Raw genomic sequence first — 20,258 nt, forward strand, 5'->3', positions numbered from 1 at the left:
TGGTCTGCAGTCCCCGTGGTCACAAAGAGTTGGACACAACTGAGTGACTGAGCACACATACACATGTGTATGCTTATTATATATTATTTAATATGACCATAAATATAACCATTTAATAAAACCATCTGAACCACCAGAGAGGTCCCACATGTGAAGAAAAATATATACATTTAATTGAATCACTTTGTGGTACACCAGAACAAAACTCAATATCATAAATCAACTACAATTAAATAAAAATAGAAATATTTGAAATAAAGTAAGAGATAAAATGCATGAACAGAATAGAGAAAAGATTCACTAAAACATTTTCATCTTTTTTTTAAAATAAATATGTGCAAAAACAGCATGTTCGGCATTTTTAGCAGTACAAACACAAATAAGGCTATAATGTTTTTAATATAGAGAAGCAAATATAAGATATAAAATAAATAAAATGTAAAGTATGAAATGATCAGTATGAGAGGAGATATGTAATGTAGAAAAGGGCTTAAAGGGAATAGAAGCTGCTTCTGGCTGGGCAGAAGTGAAGGTTTCCTGGTACGTTGTTATGCTTGACTTGAACTGTAAAGAGTAAGTAGGAAATGGGTAAGGAGAGAAATGGTAAAAAAAAAAAAAAAAGCATTTAAGAAGCAAAAAGGAAAACAACAATGTTAATTAAATTAACATTAAGTAAATACTGAGAATGACCATAGAACCATCCAAAAAAAAGAACTAGACCTGAAGGACTTATGCTTGGCAAGGTATGTTGGACCCATGCTTCAGATAGTTTTGAATGACAATTTAGGGACTTATTTTTGTTGTTGTTGTTGTTGGCAATAAAGAAACTTCCAAGACAAGTACAACCAAGGAAGAGATATTACCTGAGCTAAATTTCAATATAAACCTAATCTTTGAGAATATGACAGAGATAAAAGTATTAATGGGGGTCGTTTTTATAAGTTTTAGCCCATCTGACTAACAGAATATGGTACCATAAGCAGATATAAAGTTCATGGGAGGAGGAATCAACTTGGTAGGAAGCACTGTACTGTTATAAATATTTAATCTGAAGTATAAAATGCTCCAGTGGAATGATCTAGGAGGCAACTGCAAATGCAGAAACAGGTATCAAGAAATAAAGCAAGCCTATGCTACTGCTAAGTCGCTTCAGTCATGTCCGACTCTGTGCAACCCCATAGATGGCAGCCCACCAGGCTCCCCCGTCCCTGGGATTCTCCAGGCAAGAACACTGGAGTGGGTTGCCATTTCCTTCTCCAATGCATGAAAGTGAAACTTGAAAGTGACTCTTTCAGTCATGTCTGACTCTTCACGACCCCGTGGACTGCAGCCTACCAGGCTCCTCCGTCCATGGGATTTTCAAGGCCTATCCCATCCACGGGATTTTCCAAGCAAGCCTGTAATTATTAATAAACAGGAATTCATGCAGAACTATTGATCGTACGCTTAAAATTAATGAATGCAGATTGATAAGAATGCAGGTGAAGAAGAGGCTTAAGAAGGACCATATTTTGGGTTCTAGAAGGAGAAAAGGGGAGTTCAGTTTAGTCGTTCAGTATGTCCTACTCTTTGCGAACCTGTGGACTGCAGAATGCCATCACCCACTCCCTGAGCACGCTCAAACTCATGTCCATACAGTCGGTGAGGCCATCCAATCATCACATCCTCTGTCATCCCCTTCTCCTCCTGCCTTCAATCTTTCCAAGCATCAGGGTCTTTTCAAATAAGTCAATTCTTCACATCAGGTGGCCAAAGGATCAGAATTTCAGCTTTAGCATCAGTCCTTTCCAATGAATATTCAGGACTGATTTCCTTTAGGGTTGACTGGTTAGATCTCCTTGCAGTCCAAGGGACTCTCAAGAATCTTCTCCAACACCACAGTTCAAAAGTATCAATTCTTCAGTGCTCAGCTTTCTCTGTAGTCCAACTGTCACATCCATACATGAATACTGGAAAAACCATAGCTTTGACTAGACGGACTTTTGTCAGCAAAGTAATCTCTCTGCTTTTTAATATGCTGTCTAGGTTGGTCATAGCTTTCTTTCAAGGAGCAAGCATCTTTTAATTTCATGGCTGCAGTCACCATCTGCAGGAATTTTGGAGCCCTCAAAAATAAAGTCTGTCACTGTTTCCATCATTTCCCCATCTATTTGCCATGAAGTGATGCAACTGGATGCCATGATCTTAGTTTTTTTGAAAAGGGAAGCAGATACAAAGAACAAACAAGTATTCCATGGGATAGAAAGAGAGCCATGAGATTAGAGCATTGCTGAAATAGAAGCAAAACAATGTTTCAAAACAGAGAGCATGGTCCACAATGTCAAGTGTGCCATGGGTTCAGAACAAGGGCCCAGGCTGCATGGTGCAGTTGGATAGAGAAGTAACCATTTATGGTTTTTAAGATAAGAGCTTAAAATATTGGCAAGCATAGAAATTAAATTTCAAAGAAACAGATGGAAAAAACAAAGGAAAAACCCTTTAAAACTTGATTTTAAGCAAAGATTTCTTAAATACAGCATCAAAAACACAACCCACAAATTAAAAATTAATAAAGTGAACTTCATCAAAATTAAAAATCTGTCCTTCAAAAAATCACTATTACAGGAATAAAAAGACAAGCTACAGACTGGTAGGGAATATTTGTAAATTCTACATCTAATAAAGAAATTGTCTTTAAATTATTTGAAGAACACTCCAAACTCAACAACAAGAAAGCAAATAAGCCAAGAGAAAAATGGACAAACCACGGAGCAGTTCCTTCACTAAAGAAAATATACAGATGGAAAATAAGCAATGCTTATTATCAGAATCATCAGTCATTACCAGGTTAAAACCATAATGAAATATTACTATATACACTTAATAGAATAAATAAAAATTTTACCAGTATAGCAAATGTTAGGAAAAAAAAAAAACAAAACATCTTGAATGCTTAATCACTACTAGTGGGAATATAAAATGATGCAGTTACTTAGAAAATAGTTGGACAGTTTGTTAAAAATTAAACATTGACTATCATATGATTACCTCATTCCATTTCTAAATATCTACCCAAGAGAACTAAGCATTTATGTCCATTTAAGAACTCATACCCAAATGTTTATAGCATATTTGTGTTTGTAGTTTCCAAAAATTGCATACAATGCAATTGTCCATCAACACACGAGGGTATGATCATGCTGTATTACATCCATATCATGGAACACTACACAGCCATACAAGGAACAAACCTACCTCATGGATGAATCTCAAAATAAGCATACTTAGTAAAATAACGAAAAAAAAAACCAGAATATATGTGTACCTTTTTATTTCATTTAATAAAATATTAGAAAGTACAAAGTAATCCAAAGGTAGAAGGAAGATAAATGGCTGCCTGGGGATGGGGTAGGGGTGGAGTGAGGTAGAGTGGAATGTAAGAGAAGAATACATGGGGCACAAGGAGATTTTTGGGGGGTGATCTTCATTTTGGCATAAACAAAGGTCAAATTTATCAAGCTGTACTTTTTAAATATGATCAGTTTACTATACATGAATTATATCTCAATAAATAAAATACATTGCCAAAGAGAGTAACTGAAACATTTGAATAGAGACACTGTGAGGATTAAATCAGTTAAAACATGTAAAACACATAGAACCATGTCTGGAATGTAATAGTGAAAGTGAAAGTTGATCAGGTGTCTGATTCTTTGCAACCCCATATACTATACAGTTCACGGAATTCTCCAGGCGAATACTGGAGTGGGTAGCCTATCCCTTCTCCAGGGATCTTACTGATCCGGGAATTGAACTGGGGTCTTCTCCATTGCAGGCAGATTCTTTACCAACTGAGCTATCAGGGAAGCCCCAGTAAGGGCTCAGTAAATAGTGGCCAATAAGGTGAAAGGAACACAATACAACCTAAGCATGAATTGTGAAAGGGGGGCCTCTACCTACACTCTCTTTAATACAGGTATGAAAGGGGGTTAACAATTTTCTAACACCATTGAGGGAAAGTTCTTGTGTATGAATAAAGTAGGAATGAGTATAGTAGATTTTGTGCAAATCATGCATAAACCATAGTTTCCACGTCAAGAATATTATAGTAAACATTCAGCTGAAAGTAGATTACAGTCTGACGACTTTATCAGTTACCCCAAACTCTATTATCTGTTCGTTCATGCATGCTCAGCCATATCCAATTCTTTGTGACCCCATGGACTGTTGCCTGCCAGGCTCCCCTGTCCACGGAATTTTCCAGGCAAGAATACTGCAGTGAGGATTTCTGGAGAGCACCGAGCAGGACTTGGCCGTCCAGCCCGGTCGTCCGTGCCAGGCGACAAAAAAAGGGTTTCCTGGTGGACCATCATCCCTTCCTTCTAGACAGCCCGCACCCCGGGGGCCTGAAGATGCTTAGATCTACGTGGAATTTTCTGAAACGTCACAAAAAGAAATGCATCTTCCTGGGCACGGTCCTCGGAGGAGTATATATCCTGGGGAAATATGGACAGAAGAAAATCAGAGAAATACAAGAAAGGGAGGCTGCGGAATACATTGCCCAAGCGCGACGACAGTATCATTTTGAAAGTAACCAGAGGACTTGCAACATGACAGTGCTGTCCATGCTCCCAACACTGAGAGAGGCCTTGATGCAGCAGCTCAACTCTGAGAGCCTTACAGCTCTGCTGAAAACCAGGCCTTCAAACAAGCTAGAAATATGGGAGGATCTGAAGATAAGTTTCACAAGAAGTATCGTAGCTGTATACAGTACTTGCATGCTGGTGGTTCTTCTGCGAGTCCAGTTAAACATAATCGGTGGATATATTTATTTGGATAATGCAGCAGTTGGCAAAAATGGCACTACAGTTCTTGCCCCCCCAGATGTCCAACAGCAATATTTATCAAGTATTCAGCACCTCCTTGGAGATGGCCTGACAGAATTGATCACTGTCATTAAACAGGCTGTGCAAAAGATTTTAGGAAGTGTTTCTCTTAAACATTCTTTATCCCTTTTGGACTTGGAGCAAAAACTAAAAGAAATCAGAGATCTCGTTGAGCAGCATAAATCTTCTTCTTGGATTAATAACGATGGATCCAAATCTTTATTATGCCATTATATGATGCCAGATGAAGAAACTCCGTTAGCAGTTCAGGCCTGCGGACTTTCTCCTAGAGATGTTACCACTATTAAATTACTCAATGAAACTAGAGACATGTTGGAAAGTCCAGATTTTAGTACAGTTTTGAATACCTGTCTGAACCGAGGGTTCAGTAGACTGCTAGACAACATGGCAGAGTTCTTTCGACCTACTGAACAAGACCTGCAGCATGGTAGCTCCATGAACAGTCTTTCCAGTGTCAGCCTGCCTTTAGCTAAGATAATTCCCATAATAAATGGACAGATCCATTCAGTTTGCAGTGAAACGCCTAGTCATTTTGTTCAGGATCTGTTAATGATGGAGCAAGTGAAAGACTTTGCTGCTAATGTGTACGAGGCTTTTAGTACTCCTCAACAACTGGAGAAATGATTGGTTTTTTCCTTCAAGAACAGCTACAATGGGATTCAGTTACTTTTCTAAAAAAATGCACTGAATAAATCAACTATATATAGGGTAATGATTTGTTACCATAATGTCTAATAAAAATATATTCTTAATCAAAGTCTTCATAATAAAATAGATTTATTTGGCATCTTAATATATTTTTTAAAGCCATCAACAGATTGGTTTTGGTGGGCATATCTGAGTGTATACAGTGCAAATATCAGAATTGTTAATAATTTGTTACATCATGGATATTAGTTCCAAGTCAAATAATGTAAATACTTTATTCTTTGACATTAATACTGAGGTAAAATCTGTTTGGGAAGTAGATATAAAGTTTGGAAAAAATGCTATTTAAAGTTCACCAGACTTAAAAGTTCACTGGACTGCAGTATACAGGAGAGAATCAGACTTTTCTCCAGTTAATCTTCAAAGGGATAAAGACTTTGTCTTAAATATACCTGGTTGAGAACTTTCTTTTTTAATAGAAATCAGTTAATTTAACAACTAGGATTAGGACTTCCCTGGTGGTCTAGTGGTTAAGTTTCCATGCTCCCCTGCAGGGGGCACGGGTTCAATCCCTGTTCCCTGGTCAGGGAATCTACAATCCTGCATGCCATAACACGGCCAAAAAGAAGAAGGAACAACTATGATCAGCAATTTTTTTCTTGACCGTTGTTAACAATCATTAGGAAACTACATACTGATTTAGAGACCAACATTGTGTTGATGCTGTTTACTCAGCTATTATTAACTACTGTACATAGGTTCATTTATTTGTATGTAAATAACTATAACTTACTTTGTATTGATTTTGAGCACAGTGAATCTTATTACAATAAAATATTTTAGTAAAAAAAAAAAAAAAAAAGAATACTGCAGTGAGTTGCCACTTCCTACTCCAGGAAAACTACATCACTTCTTATAGTTGATTACAATTTAGTGATTTTACACAAAGTGTCCAACAGGGGGTGCTAAAGTTAGGACACTTAATAAAGTGTCCACATAATAATGTGGGAGATTGCATCATACTGACTCCAGATAATTAACAGGTTATCTTCTCTATACCATGTTAGCTGCTGCTGCTGCTGCTAAGTCACTTCAGTCGTGTCCGACTCTATGCGACCCCATAGACTGCAGCCCACCAGGCTCCCCCATCCCTGGGATTCTCCAGGCAAGAACACTGGAGTGGGTTGCCATTTCCTTCTCCAATGCATGAAAGTGAAAAGTGAAAGTGAAGTCGCTCAGTCCTGTCCGACTCTTAGCGACCCCATGGACTGCAGCCTACCAGGCTTCTCCGTCCATGGGATTTTCCAGGCAAGAGTACTGGAGTGGGGTGCCATTGCCTTCTCCAATACCATGTTAAGATGAATACTATTTAAGAATACTAGGATGGGAAGGAGGAAAAAAAAAAAACTTGGCAAAAGGGTGTTCTGTCCATCTGAATCTCTCTGTCTTCATGTTCTTTTATGTTCCTTGAAAGTTGATTTTCCCTAGTGAAAAAGGGGAGACAGAGAGAAAAGGGTAGAAAGGAGATTCTTAAGTAAAGGTCACTTTTTAATTGATAAAGAAAAGCTAGTAATATTTTGTAAATGTTACTCAGCAAATATTTGTTAAGGATCAGCCAAGTTTCGTCACGCCTATTGAGACTAACAATTGCACCTACTTGAATGAGATGTAATGAGGATTAAATCAGTTAAAACATGTAAAATCAGGTCTGGTATTTAATAAAAACTCAGTAAATAGTAGCTTGTAAGGGTTCTGCAATATATTCAGAAAATAAGACATGTAAAAACAATGTTTTAGGATGCAAAAGAGTCTGTCTGTGTGTGTATGTGTGTGTGTGTATGAGTTAGGTGATGAAAATTACACAAATTTAAGACTGAGAGTCCTTGGCTGGTAGGAAAGTGTTTACAAAGAAAGGACTAATTTATCTGAGGTCTAAAGGATGGAAAAAATTAAAGAATTATTCCAAAGGAAGAATGAGATGACGTGAAATGTGGAGTAATTGGAGATGTGAAGAGAATACGCAGAATTGATATTGAGAAGTAGGGGAGACTGAGTCAAGTGTTTGGACAATTCTCTGTAGGCAAAAGACAGTCACTGACATTTTTGAGTAACTGAGTAATATGAAAAAATTAATTTTAAGGCTGTTAATTTAAATGTAGAATTCAAACTAAAGAGAAGACAGTAGAGACAGGAGTCAAGATGTCAGTAAGAAATGCACGTATTCACCAACAGGGAACAAAACCCAACTTACGTGACGGCAGCGATAACAGAAAAAGTAAATGGGTAAAACAACAATTTCGGTGGATCAAGAGACAAAGCATTGCAATAGGTTTTCCCTTTTACAATTTCATCACAGCAGTCTTTTTTCAATAGCATTGTTGAAGATATTTAATGCAAAAATTTGATCATACGTAAAAGCAGAGGTATAGTGAAGTCCCATATTTTGATCAACCAGCTTCAATAACCATCGGTGTTATCCATACCAATATAGCTTCATCTATCTTCACGCCTCACCACCCCTCCCCCATGGACTAATTTGAGACAAATTCCAAACATCACATTATTTTAATCTCAACAGCAGTCTCATCTTGAAATCAGTTACTAGATGACTCTCCCTATAGAACAAAATCTTAGCTACTTCCTTGATGATTGACTTAGATGAATCATGTGAATCTAAGTTTTCTTACTACAACTTGCCCCTAAGAATCTCCTGCTGAAAATACTGTCATCATTTTTTTCTGTGTTTATACCTTTTACCACACCCTGAAGTGTCTCCATCTTCCCCAAGGCCCTGACATTTCCTCCCACCCCTCAAAATTGATATCAAAAGCCAGCCTTAGGTAAGGCCTACAAACAACATTTGCCCTTTTCTGTAAACATTTTAGAGCACTTAGCAAACACTGACATGGACTGTGTATCTGTCTCATCATATCTACAAGACCGGATGTCTAGGAGCAGAAATCAATGGTATCTTGACATCACTGTCAGCATCTGTCATGTTTGGTACACACAAGATATTCAATAAGTATTTGCTGAATGAATGAATGTGATGTTGTCATTTACTGGCATAGCTTTATTGTTGAAGTGCTCCGAAGATTCTTTGTGTCTAAGGAAGAGAGAAATTTGGTGTTGTCTTTCCTAGACTAAGAGAGGTAGGGATGCTAGTTCATTGAAGAAAAAGAAACAAAGTGGGTAAAGCTGGAGGAACACACAGAATATCCAGTCCCTCCCTGGGCTCTTGCATCAGAAGAAGAGTCTGAATCATAGTTTATGGGAGACTGATAATGAGGTACCTGTTGTCATGCTCACATGAGCACTTATTTTGTGGTGAGAGTGTCAATTTCAAATACCACCAGTTTAAGATTTGTTATATTAGGAGACAATTTACATTTAGGGCACTCTAACTTTTTAATTCCATGAATATTTCTGCAGTATCATCTACCCACAACAGAGAAATGAGAGTCTTGTGGAGGTGTTCTAAAGGAATCAAACCCAAGGTGGCACTCTTTGGAATGGGTTAAGAAACCACCTGTCAATGCAGGAGATTCTAGAGAGTGGGTTCGATCCCTGGGTCAGGAAGAGTTCCTGGAGTAGGAAATGGCAAGTGTTCAGTATTCTTGCCTGGAAAATTCCATGGACAGAAGAGCCTGGTGGGCTACAGTCCATGGAGTCGCAAAGAATTGGACACGGCTGAGTGACTGAATACACACACACACAAGAATTCCAAAGTGAGAAAATTAATTATTCTAGTAGAGTGCTTTGCAGTTTATACTTAACTTTTTCTTACATCTCAGCATATGTTAAAATGAAACTAGAACTAGATATTATTAATATTTCCATTGCTTCAAGAAAGGATACTGATAGCAACTGGGAATCAGTGTGTGCATTGCCCAGGGTCACACAGTTAGTGAATGATGGTATCAATGTATCTCTATATACAGTTATATTGGATAATGGGAAATAAAAAAAAAATTTAGGGGTCAAAGACCACAAAACAAATATTAACATGTTTGACCCTCATTTGTTCAGATGTTTCTTTTCACATTATTTACTGTAACTTTTTACATCTCAAGTGTCCTCACATGAATACATGAGATTTTTAAATGTACTGTAAAGAATCATGAGGATAAATTGACACTACACATGTGGGTATGCATACTGCAAGGTGTTGCCCAGAAGAGATACTAGATGAATGCTAGTTTCCTATTATTCCACAACCCTTCTCTTTGTGGGAAATCATTCATGGATGCATACACTATAAACAATGCATATGCACACATACAAACATACTGATGCAAGCGTTGGACGAGTGCTTATACAAGAGAAGAGCTACTACATAGAGCAACGACCTTTAAAATTGATACGCGTTCAGTTAAACCTGGCTGTACCTATTACTAATGCCACTCAGCCGACGCGTCCAGGATTTCACAAGAGGACTCTTGTGATGTGTACAAACAACACCAAGTGGCTGAAGCTGGCAGGGTGTGAGTTGGAATGGGTGGTGGGGGGGCAGGGGTGGACTCAAACACATCCAGTGCAAATCATCAAAGGGTGACGTTCTCTGTCCTAAAAATCTGTGATTATTTCAAGTTCTCATAGGACCTCAGAGATTGTACAATTTCTTTTCATATTCCTTTGTGTGTTAGTCACTCAGTCCTGTCAGACTCTGCAATCCCAAGGACTGTAGCCTCCCAGCCTCCTCTGTCCATGGAATTCTGTAGGCAAGAATACTGGCATGGGTAGCCATTCCTTTCTCCGGGGGTTCTTTCCAACCCAGGGATTGAACCCAGGTCTCTTGCATTGCAGACAGAGTCTTTACCGTCTGAGTCACGAGAGAGGACCTCATATTTCAATCCCTGGTAGTAAAATAACCCTATATGGGCTCACAGAGAAACCAACCTTATATTTCACAGATTCTACTCTAGGACAGAGGGAGAATTAATAAGCCGATCCATTGAACATAAAAATAGGAGAAAGTGTTGTGATTTACGCTGACTTTTTAGCTAAAGGGAATTGAAACTTAGAGTCAGTGAAAGTGAAGTCGCTCAGTCGTGTCCAACTCTTTGCGACCCCATGGACTGTAGTCTACCAGGCTCCTCTGCCCACAGGGTTTTCCAGGCAAGCATACTGGAGTGGGCTGCCACTTCCTCCTCCAGGAGATCTACCTGGCCCAGGGATTGAACCCGAGTCTCCTGCATTGTAGGCAGATGCTTTACCTTCTGGGCCACCAGGAAAGTCGATAATTAAAATTCCTGTTAAAATATCCTTTAGAGCCACTAGATATGCTGGTAAATGAAAAATTCAGTGGGATTGTTGAGATTCAACAGAATCCTGCATCTTTTGAAACAATTTTTACCAGAAAATATACCCCAAATAACCTTCGAAGTATTCGTACTTAGGAAAACTCTGCATTAATTCTGAGTTTGACTTTTTAAAAGAGATTTTGCTTATTTCCTTCTGTTCTCAGTAAGAACCATAATTTAAACAGAGCCCAATTTCCTTCTTTGTATTAATAATACACATAAATCAAACTTTCAACTTGTCTCAGTTTACTTACTTATCAAAACAAATCAAATGAGCATGACATTTTAAAATAAAGATTTTTCAGTGGCGAGTCATTTTCCACTAGGGTGCTAAAATAAAGCAAAGCACAATTGTTTTTACATTGCTTTTTTCTATCTTATACTGCTTTTAAACACTCTCTGCCCCAAATCATGTAGGATTTTTCATTCATTTACAACCTAGTTGCATTCAAGTGTTTCTTTTCTTTCGGTAATTTCCAAAAAGCACAGAATTCCCCCTCAAAGAGAGATAATTCGCCACTGTTTCAAAGAAGTTCGCTGCAACTTTTCAAGACAAGAATTCCAAGAGGAATTCTAAGAATGTTTATGGAGTGGCGGTTATAATTGGAATAAGGAAAACGACGTCCAAAATATCTGTCTTGGTTGGGTATTTTAAGGAGCACGGATCCCATTAAAATCGGGTCACGCCGCTTTATAGATATCCTTAATCAATGGAAAGCCTTGCAAGGAACATCCAGTTTTATGGGAGGTGGGAGCATCACTTCCTGGACTCTAATGAAGAGGTGTGATGCGGAAGCACACAACGCAGAAGAGTCTACGCAGAATCACCGCCTTCTGCGGGGTATATAAGACAGCAAGACGAAGGAGAAACCTGAGACACTCACTTCTTTCCAACAGACAACCTGCCCTTGAAATCTCACCATGTCTTGTCACAACTACTGCTCCGGAAACCACCCCTTGGTGTCTCTCGGGAGTCCCTGTCACATTCCCGTCGCCTCCTCCGTCGGCCGCTACTCTCCGAGTGTGAGCGTCGGAGATGCTCTCTGCTTGCCCAGCAGCTGTCAGGACCGAACCTGGATCCTGAGCAACGGCCAGGAGACCTGCAGTGAACCCACCGGCTGCCAGCCAGCCGACTGCGGGCCCAGCAGCTGGGAAACTTCCAGCTGCCCTTCTTCCGGTTGCTATGTGCCGAGACCCGGCCGAGGAACCAGCTGTCTTCCTGCTGCTTCTTACCTCTCTGGGTCCTGCCTCTCCGTGTCTTACCGGCCGCTGACCTACGTGGCCAGCAGCTGGCGACCCTCGGGCCTTCTCCCCTGCGGATATCGCCCCTCGGGTTCCTTGTCATGTGGCCCTCAGCCCATCAGCATTGTGTCCAGCGGCCTCAGACCTCTGCGCCCTGTCTTCAGCGGATGCCAGACTCTGCCGTACGTGTTCAGTCCTTACCGTCCATCTTGCTCTACCTGCGGAGGCCTGTAGCTTCTTTGTTCCAGCCAATAATCACGCTGAAGATCCCAGACAAAAATTCAAACTCCACCTGCTTCTGCTCCTTTCCTAGTAGTGACTGCTTTTTCTTGATTTTTTCCTGATCCAATGAAAGCTGTTCCTTTCCCATTTTCAACTTTTTTTCATCTCTCCTTAGCATAAAATTATGGTTTGCAATGCTCTTCAACGTTGATTGGGTGTGGGAAAGATTTATTCGGTTTGGATTATAATAAATGAGTTTAAGTCAAAACTAAGAATCTGGTTCTTCAGTTTGTCTTTAACACATGCGTGACTAACCTCAACTGCCTGCATGAGAAGTGGCTAGGACTTGGTACTCTCAACTAGGTGATTTTACCTCACAGTAGTGGACTAGCTTGATGGTTTATTCCTCAAACTGCTTTCTAGATCTCTGATACCTCTGATCCTACATTCTTAAGACACCCAAAAAGCCTTTGGTGGGAGTTATTTTGAAAAAAGGCAAAATGAGGAATGATCTGTCTTTCTCTTCCAGTGAACATGCCTTGACCAGAACATCCTTTCTAATTGAAAACTGAAGATATTTCACTCTTGGTTAAGCCTTTGATGGCTTCTTATGATCAATTCCTATAAAATAAAAATACAAACTCCTTATCATTACATTTGTTTGTTGCTTATTATTATTGTTTTTTCATTGTCTTTCTCCTTCCCACTTCTTTGGCTTCGCTTTCTTTTCTTCTCAATACTGCAAATTTTAAGGTCCAATGAGTCTGACATACACATAGCTCCCCAACATGCTGTGGGTTTTTTTGTTTGTTTTTCTTTAAGCATCAACCCTTTTTACATGTTATCAACAAGACCAGGATAAACTTCTAATCTATCCACTTTGAAGACTCATGCACATTTTTAAAAACACAGCTGAACTTTATTACACTGTTGCTTTATTCAGCTAAACTTTTATTACATACCTGCTAAATCCCAAGTCACCTGTGTTAGGCACAAGCGATAGAGGTGAATAAGACAAACTTGAACTGTCTCAGTATTTACCAGAAGTAACATCCTATGGGACATGCCGTATTAAAGGTACACTTTTTTTCTTCATTCAACATAAAATGTGTAGGGATATATATTTATACGTATAAAAATAAAATAAGGGCCTTCCTTGGCGGTCCAGTGGCTAAGACTCTATGCTTCCAGCACAGGGCGCTGGTTTGACCCCTGATCAGGGAGCAGTCAACTACGGCCGGCACTTGCCATGTTGTTCTGCAGTCGCTAAGTTGTGTCTGACTCTTTGCGACCCCATGAACATCAGGCTTCCCTGTCCTTCACTGTCTCCTGGAGTTTGCTCAGACTCGTGTCCATTGAGTAAGTGATGCCACTTGCTGTTTATCACTACAAGGATTAACTCCCATGCTGTTGCAGCTGCTGACCTTCAGCACTCTGGCGGAAGGAGTCCAGGGTGGAGAGCAGAAGTGAGGCACTCTATTCTAGAGGTCCTGGGGGACGGAACTGGCAGGACAGGACTTCAGATAGCTTGATATTTTCAGGAGCTGATTTTATGAGCCCAGTTCTTAAATTTCCCCATATCTGGAAAAGCACTAAAATCCTTCATGGTGATGACTGCTCCTCATGACTAACAGAAATCTTCATGAAACTAGTAGAAACCTTCTGGAAAAACATGTACTCCATAGTATGTATTCCCCCTTCACCAAAATTGCATATGCACTGACCTTTGCCCCTCCCTCTTTGGAGCAGTCGCTCAGAGCTATCTGAGGTACTCTCTTCCGGGATGCAGTCCTCATTTTGCCCCAAATAAAACTTAACTCGAAACTCTTCATGTTGTGTATTTTTTTAAGTTGACAGAACTAAGATCCACATGCCACAGAATTTAGTCATAAATAAATAAAGCACTGCTTTATCAGCAATCAGAATATACATTTAATAAATAAATGAAACTATAAATACATAAGTTGGTTAAAAACTAAAGTGTAAAGGCATGCATATTCACCTTTTAGAAAAATGGTAATAGCTAGAAGTGTCATCAATGACAAGCAAGAAGACAGTGACCTCGAAGTACTAACTAGTGGCTGATCCCTTTAAAGAAGTCGTATGCCTCTGGTTATCAGAACTCATCTCTCCTTTGGACTTTCTAATGTGGAAGCTGAATGGTGGTTCCTCTGATCACTGTGTTCATACTGCTGTTTCCAAATCCATTCTAGTTCTTATGTGGCCTTACTTGCCTGACTCTTCTAGAATTTTGAGTCTGAGACATCTGGACCCTTTATGTTTTGAAGTTGTTCCCAGGCCCTCTCCACCCTAATGAATAAATCACACCTCAACTTAGTCTTCCTTTTATCTCAGACATACTTCTATTGCTGATCTTGTTGGAGTAATTTTTAAAATAATTTTAATGAGATTTTAGTTGAACTTGTAACTGAGCGGGACCCTAGGGGTCTTCCCGTGACAGGCCTTCCTGTATATCCTCTGCTTTAGTTCCTCTCTGAAATACCTAATAATAGGATGTTATGCACATTTCCTGAGTTGTTTTGGAGATGTAAAATACCTCCCCTCTCCAACAAGTGGAAGATGTTAACTACTTGAGGACCACATAGCCCCAAGCCTCCTAAGGACTGATCATGTTAACCCTGTGACATTACCCAGCTATTTCACCATCAGTTAATCAGAGAGTTGTGCACAGGCTGATCACAGACACTGGGACCCCCTTCCTTCACCTGGCTTTTAAAAAAGCTTTACCAAAACCCTTGGGTGGGGTGAGCTCAAGGCTTTTTAGAGCAGAAGCCACCACTACGTCTCCTTGCTTGGCTTGTGGTAAATCTTTGCTCCAAACTCTAACGTTTTAGTAAGTCTGCCCTCACTGTACACGGGGCACATGAACTTCTGTTACAAAATGTGACATACAAATGAATTTATACACAAATTATTACTCTACAGATGTAGCCTTTGTTCTTATTTCTAACCCATATATTAGTTTTGTCTGTTTTTTAAATTTAAAATGAAATTATATAGTATCTACCCATTTGTCTCGGCTTCTTTTATTAAATACTGTGCTTGTGTGATTCTTCCATGCTGTTAAACATGCCAGTAGTCTATTTATTTTCCTCTGTGTATAATATTCAAGGTGCTAAAACATCAAAATGTATTCATGCATTCTGCCGTTGCTGATCAGAAGAGTTGTTTCCAGTTTGGATCTGTTAGAAATAATATATGAAATACTCTTTTATTCTTGCACATATCTTTTGATATACAAATGGAGATATTTCTATTGGGTAATATATTTAGGAGTAAAGCTGACAAATTATATGAAATGTACCTGTTCAGCTTTATTTTATACCATGACAAAGTTATGCCCTGTGGTTATACTAATACTGATTTCTTCTCTCAAAAGCATAAGAATTCCAGTTGCTTTACATCCTCATCAATATTTATAATTGTTAGTTCTTTTAAGCGTAGCCATTCTAGTGAGTATGTAGTTATAACAAACATTGGTTTTAGCTTGAATTTCCCTGATGAGTTATCAGGTTGAGAATATTTTTCAAATGTCTCTTGGCCATTTGAATATCCTTTGTGTGCCTGCGTGTGCCTGTGTGTGTGTGTGTGAGTGCACGCACATGTGCGTGCACGCCTGCATGCATAAAGTAGACAGTCAGGTCCTTAGCTCATGGTTTTATTTGATATTTCTGCTTTCAGTATGAGAATAGTTCATTATGTAGTATAGATATTGAGTCTTTGTTGAATATACATAATTTTGTTAGTTTGCTTTTAAATATGTTCTCCCATATCACTGCATACCTTTTCATGTAATTGTGTCTTTAGACTGAAACAATTTCCTTACTTAAAGTTAGTTTAATTTATTAATCTTTTGTTTGTGGATAGTTTTTTTTTTTTTTGGCAGGGACGGGGCTTCAAAAAGGTGTGCACATGCTCAATGCTCAGTCCCTCAGTCCTGTTGAACTCTTTGTGACCCCAAGGACGTCCAGGCTTCTCTGTCCATGGTTCAGTAGTCAAGTATATGCCTACCAAGGAGCACATGTGGGTTTGATCCCAGGGTTGGGAAGATGCCCTTAAGAAGGAAATGGCAGCCTAATTCAGTATTCTTGCTGGGAAAACCCATGGAGACTACTGTTCACGGGGTTGCGAAGAGATGAACACAACCTAATGACTAAACAACAACAACAACTATATGGTAACTTTAGGAAAATGTTTTCCCTTCAACATTTAAATATGCTATCAGTGCAAAATGACGTGTGTGTGTGTGTGTGTGTGTGTGTGTGTGTGTGCATCTCCTAAGGGTCAAATTCCATTTGATCCAGCCCCATCGCCCAAAAACTTGCTTCATTTCCTACTACAGTTCAGTGCCCTTGGTATGTAAATCAAGCATCTATATATGGGTGTGCCAATATCTAAACTCTTTGTTCTCTTCTATTCACCACGTGTCTATTATTCCATCAATGTCATGCTTAATTTTTCATTGTTTTATTTGTATTTCTGGGCTCTTCTCCAGAAGCTCTTTGAAGGTTCATTTTGGTTCATATATGGCTAGTGATTTAGTTGGTAAGTTGTGTATCACTCTTATGACCCCATGGACTACAGAGGGGTACGACCCCACACCCCACAGAGGACCCACCAGGCTCCTCTGTCCATGGGATTCTCCAGGCAAGAATACTGGAGTGGGTTGCCGTTTCCTTCTCCAGGGGACCTTCCCAACCCAGGGACTGAACCCAGTCTCCTGAATTGTAGGCAGATTCTTTACCAACTGAGCTACAAAGGAAGCCCAATATATGACCAAGATCTCCATAAAATTTTGTTGATTTGAGTTTAAGTAAATATGTTTTGGATCAGATTGTAGTGAAATCTAGGGGAAGAAGTATTCAATTTAGGATAGTACTAATAAGAAATTCTACATGATACATGTTTTTCCATTTGAAGTTTTATTCTGAGTCACTGAAGACAAATTTTCATTTATCATCTCCTCATAGTTCACAATTCGAAGGGCTAGAAATTAAGGGAAATTTAATATCCAATATTCCATGACTAGACAGGACCTGCTGATAGCTATAGATTAGTCCACATGTGATAATTTTCTGTTGCCAGCTGTGGTTCTTTTTCTTATTTAATTTATTTAATTACCTTAATATCTGGTAAGGTAGTAATAATTGTTCCTAATTTAGCCAGGATCATACAGATTATAAGTTACTAATCTGAGATTTATTTTCAAATTTTCTCAAAGTTTATGTTTCTCTAGTGAACTACATTATGATTAGAGTACAAAAATGTGTTTACTTTAGCCAATTAACTCCATATCAATATATTGTTGCTGTTATTATTTAGTCACTAAATTGTGTCTGTAGTGATGCTTCCTAAGGCCCACTTGACTTCACATTCCAGGATGTCTGGCTCTAGGTGAGCAATCACACCATTGTGATTATCTGGGTTGTGAAGATCTTTTTTGTACGGTTCTTCTGTGTATTCTTGCCACCTCTTCTTAATATCTTCTGCTTCTGTTAGGTCCATACCATTTCTGTCCTTTATTGAGCCCATCTTTGCATAAAATTTTCCCTTGGTATCTCTAATTTTCTTGAACAGATCTCTAGTCACTACTAACAAAGCTAGTGGAGGCAATGAAATTCCAGTTGAGCTATTTCAAATCCTAAAAGATGATGCTGTGAAAGGGCTGAACTCAATATGTCAGCAAATTTGGAAAACTCAGCAGTGGCCACAGGACTGGAAAAGGTCAGTTTTCATTGCAATCCCTAAGAAAGATAATGCCAAAGAATGCTCAAACTACCACATAATTGCACTCATCTCACACGCTAGCAAAGTAATGCTCAAAATTCTCCAAGCCAGGCTTCAACAATATGTGAACCGTGAACTTCCAGGTGTTCAAGCTGGTTTTAGAAAAGGCAGAGGAACCAGAGATCAAATTGCCAATATCTGCTGGATCACTGAAAAAGCAAGAGAGTTCCAGAAAAACATCTATTTCTGCTTTATTGACTATGCCAAAGCCTCCGACTGTGTGGATCACAATAAACTGTGGAAAATTCTGAAAGAGATGGGAATACCAGACCACCTGACCTACCTCTTGAGAAATCTATATGCAGATCAGGAAGCAACAGTTAGAACTGGATATGGACCAACAGACTGGTTCCAAATAGGAAAAGGAGTATGTCAAGGCTATATATTGTCACCCTGCTTATTTAACTTATATGAAGATTATATTATGAGAAACACTGGGCTGGAGGAAGCACAAGCCAGAATCAAGATTGCTGGAGAAATATCAATAACCTCAGATATGCAGATAACACCACCCTATGGCAGAAAGTGAAGAAGAACTAAAGAACCTCTTGATGAAAGTGAAAGAGGAGAGTGAAAAAGTTGCTTAAAACTCAACATTCAGAAAATGAAGATCATGGCATCCGTTCCCATCACTTCATGGCAAATAGATGGGGAAACCGTGGAAACAATGGCTGACTTTATTTTGGGGGGCTCCAAAATCACTGTAGATGGTGATTACAGCCATGAAATTAAAAGACACTCCTTGGAAGGAAATTTATGACCAATGTAGACAGCCTTTTAAAAAGCAGAGACATTACTTTTCCAACAAAGGTCCATCTAGTCAAGGCTATGGTTCCAGTAGTCATGTATGGATGTGAGAGTTGGACTATAAAGAAAGCTGAGTGCCAAAAAACTGATGTTTTTGAACTGTGGTGTTGGAGAAGACTCTTGAGAGTCCCTTGGACTGCAAACAGATCCAACCAGTCCATCCTAAAGGAGATCAGTCCTGAGTGTTCATTGGAAGGACTGATGTTGAAGCTGAAACTCCAATACTTTGGCCACCTGATGTGAAGAGCTGACTCATTTGAAAAGACCCTGATGCTGGGAAAGATCGAAGGCGGGAGGAGAAGGGGACAACAGAGGATGAGATGGTTGGATGGCATCACCAAGTCAATGGACATAAGTTTGGGTAAACTCTGGGAGTTGGTGATGGACAGGGAGGCCTGGCATGCTGCAGTTCATGGGGTCGCAAAAAGTCGGACACGACTGAGCGACCGAACTGAACTGAACTGAAGTTGTGCCCAACTCTTTTGTGACCCAGGGAGTGTAGTCCTGCCAGGCTCTTCTGTCCATGGGATTTTCCAGGCAAGAATAATGGAGTGGATTGCCATTTCCTCCTCCAGGGAATCCTCCCAAACCAGGGACTGGGCCCATGATGGAACCCACATCTCCTGTATTGGCAGGCAGATTTTTTACCATTGAGCCACCTATTAGTTGTTATTTACTGACTTCTAGCTTCACAGGTGTATTTCCTGTGGCTTAAATAAATGGAAGATAAATGTTTGAGGTCTTTATTTTTTCAGAACAATTTTTTTAATTATTAATACATAAGCACCAATGTGCTGATTGTGATTAACCCTGTGGATATAATTTTGTTCAAACTGGATATCAGAGGACTGCCTACCTTCTGTCAAACCATGAACTCAGATAGCACATATTGCCCTTCTTTAGTGAACGCTAATCAAGGAAGCATGTTGGGTCTCCACTGTAACCAATCATGAAGTATTATCTTTGGAGTTCAAAATCAGACAGAATTATCTTGTTCTTTATCTTGCCTAAGATAGATTGGAGACAATGAAGCATTTAAACTTGAATAACAACCAGGTTAGACCCTAAAGCAGCAAGCATAAAGGAAAAAAATTCAGGGTTACTCTAACAGATTGTTCAGACATTTTGAGCTAAGATTTTGGAATCTGAGTCTTTACTCAAAGCCTAATTCTGAAAAATCACTTCAATATAAAGAGTATTTCTTCCTTCTCCACAGAGATATAATTTTTCCTAGTAACATTTTCTAGAAACTGGAGAAGGTGAAGCCACTGGGAGTGACTCTGAAGGAAAGCATGGACTTTCATTTTCAGCTTCAACATGTAAAGAGCTTGGAAATCACCAC

General features: G+C 39.3%; 2 protein-coding genes across 2 annotated transcripts; both read left to right on the forward strand.

The window, feature by feature from the left end:
• The first annotated feature begins 4,284 nt into the window (after positions 1-4,284).
• On the forward strand, positions 4,285-6,242 carry LOC122428934 (peroxisomal biogenesis factor 3-like). The gene has a single exon (XM_043449095.1). The coding sequence runs from the start codon at positions 4,392-4,394 to the stop codon at positions 5,508-5,510; it is 1,119 nt and encodes a 372-aa protein (XP_043305030.1). The 5' UTR covers positions 4,285-4,391; the 3' UTR covers positions 5,511-6,242.
• Positions 6,243-11,706: 5,464 nt separating this feature from the next.
• LOC122428819 (keratin-associated protein 26-1) lies at positions 11,707-12,573 on the forward strand. Its single transcript, XM_043448935.1, has one exon. The coding sequence runs from the start codon at positions 11,759-11,761 to the stop codon at positions 12,311-12,313; it is 555 nt and encodes a 184-aa protein (XP_043304870.1). The 5' UTR covers positions 11,707-11,758; the 3' UTR covers positions 12,314-12,573.
• The last annotated feature ends 7,685 nt before the right edge of the window (positions 12,574-20,258 follow it).

Source organism: Cervus canadensis, chromosome 27 (genome assembly GCF_019320065.1).
Source record: "Cervus canadensis isolate Bull #8, Minnesota chromosome 27, ASM1932006v1, whole genome shotgun sequence".
NCBI lineage: Eukaryota > Metazoa > Chordata > Mammalia > Artiodactyla > Cervidae > Cervus > Cervus canadensis.

What these genes read in the sequence shown, in the direction of transcription:
- LOC122428934 (XM_043449095.1), top strand. Translation starts at nt 4,392, where the DNA reads ATGCTTAGATCTACGTGGAATTTTCTGAAACGTCACAAAAAGAAATGC.
- LOC122428819 (XM_043448935.1), top strand. Translation starts at nt 11,759, where the DNA reads ATGTCTTGTCACAACTACTGCTCCGGAAACCACCCCTTGGTGTCTCTC.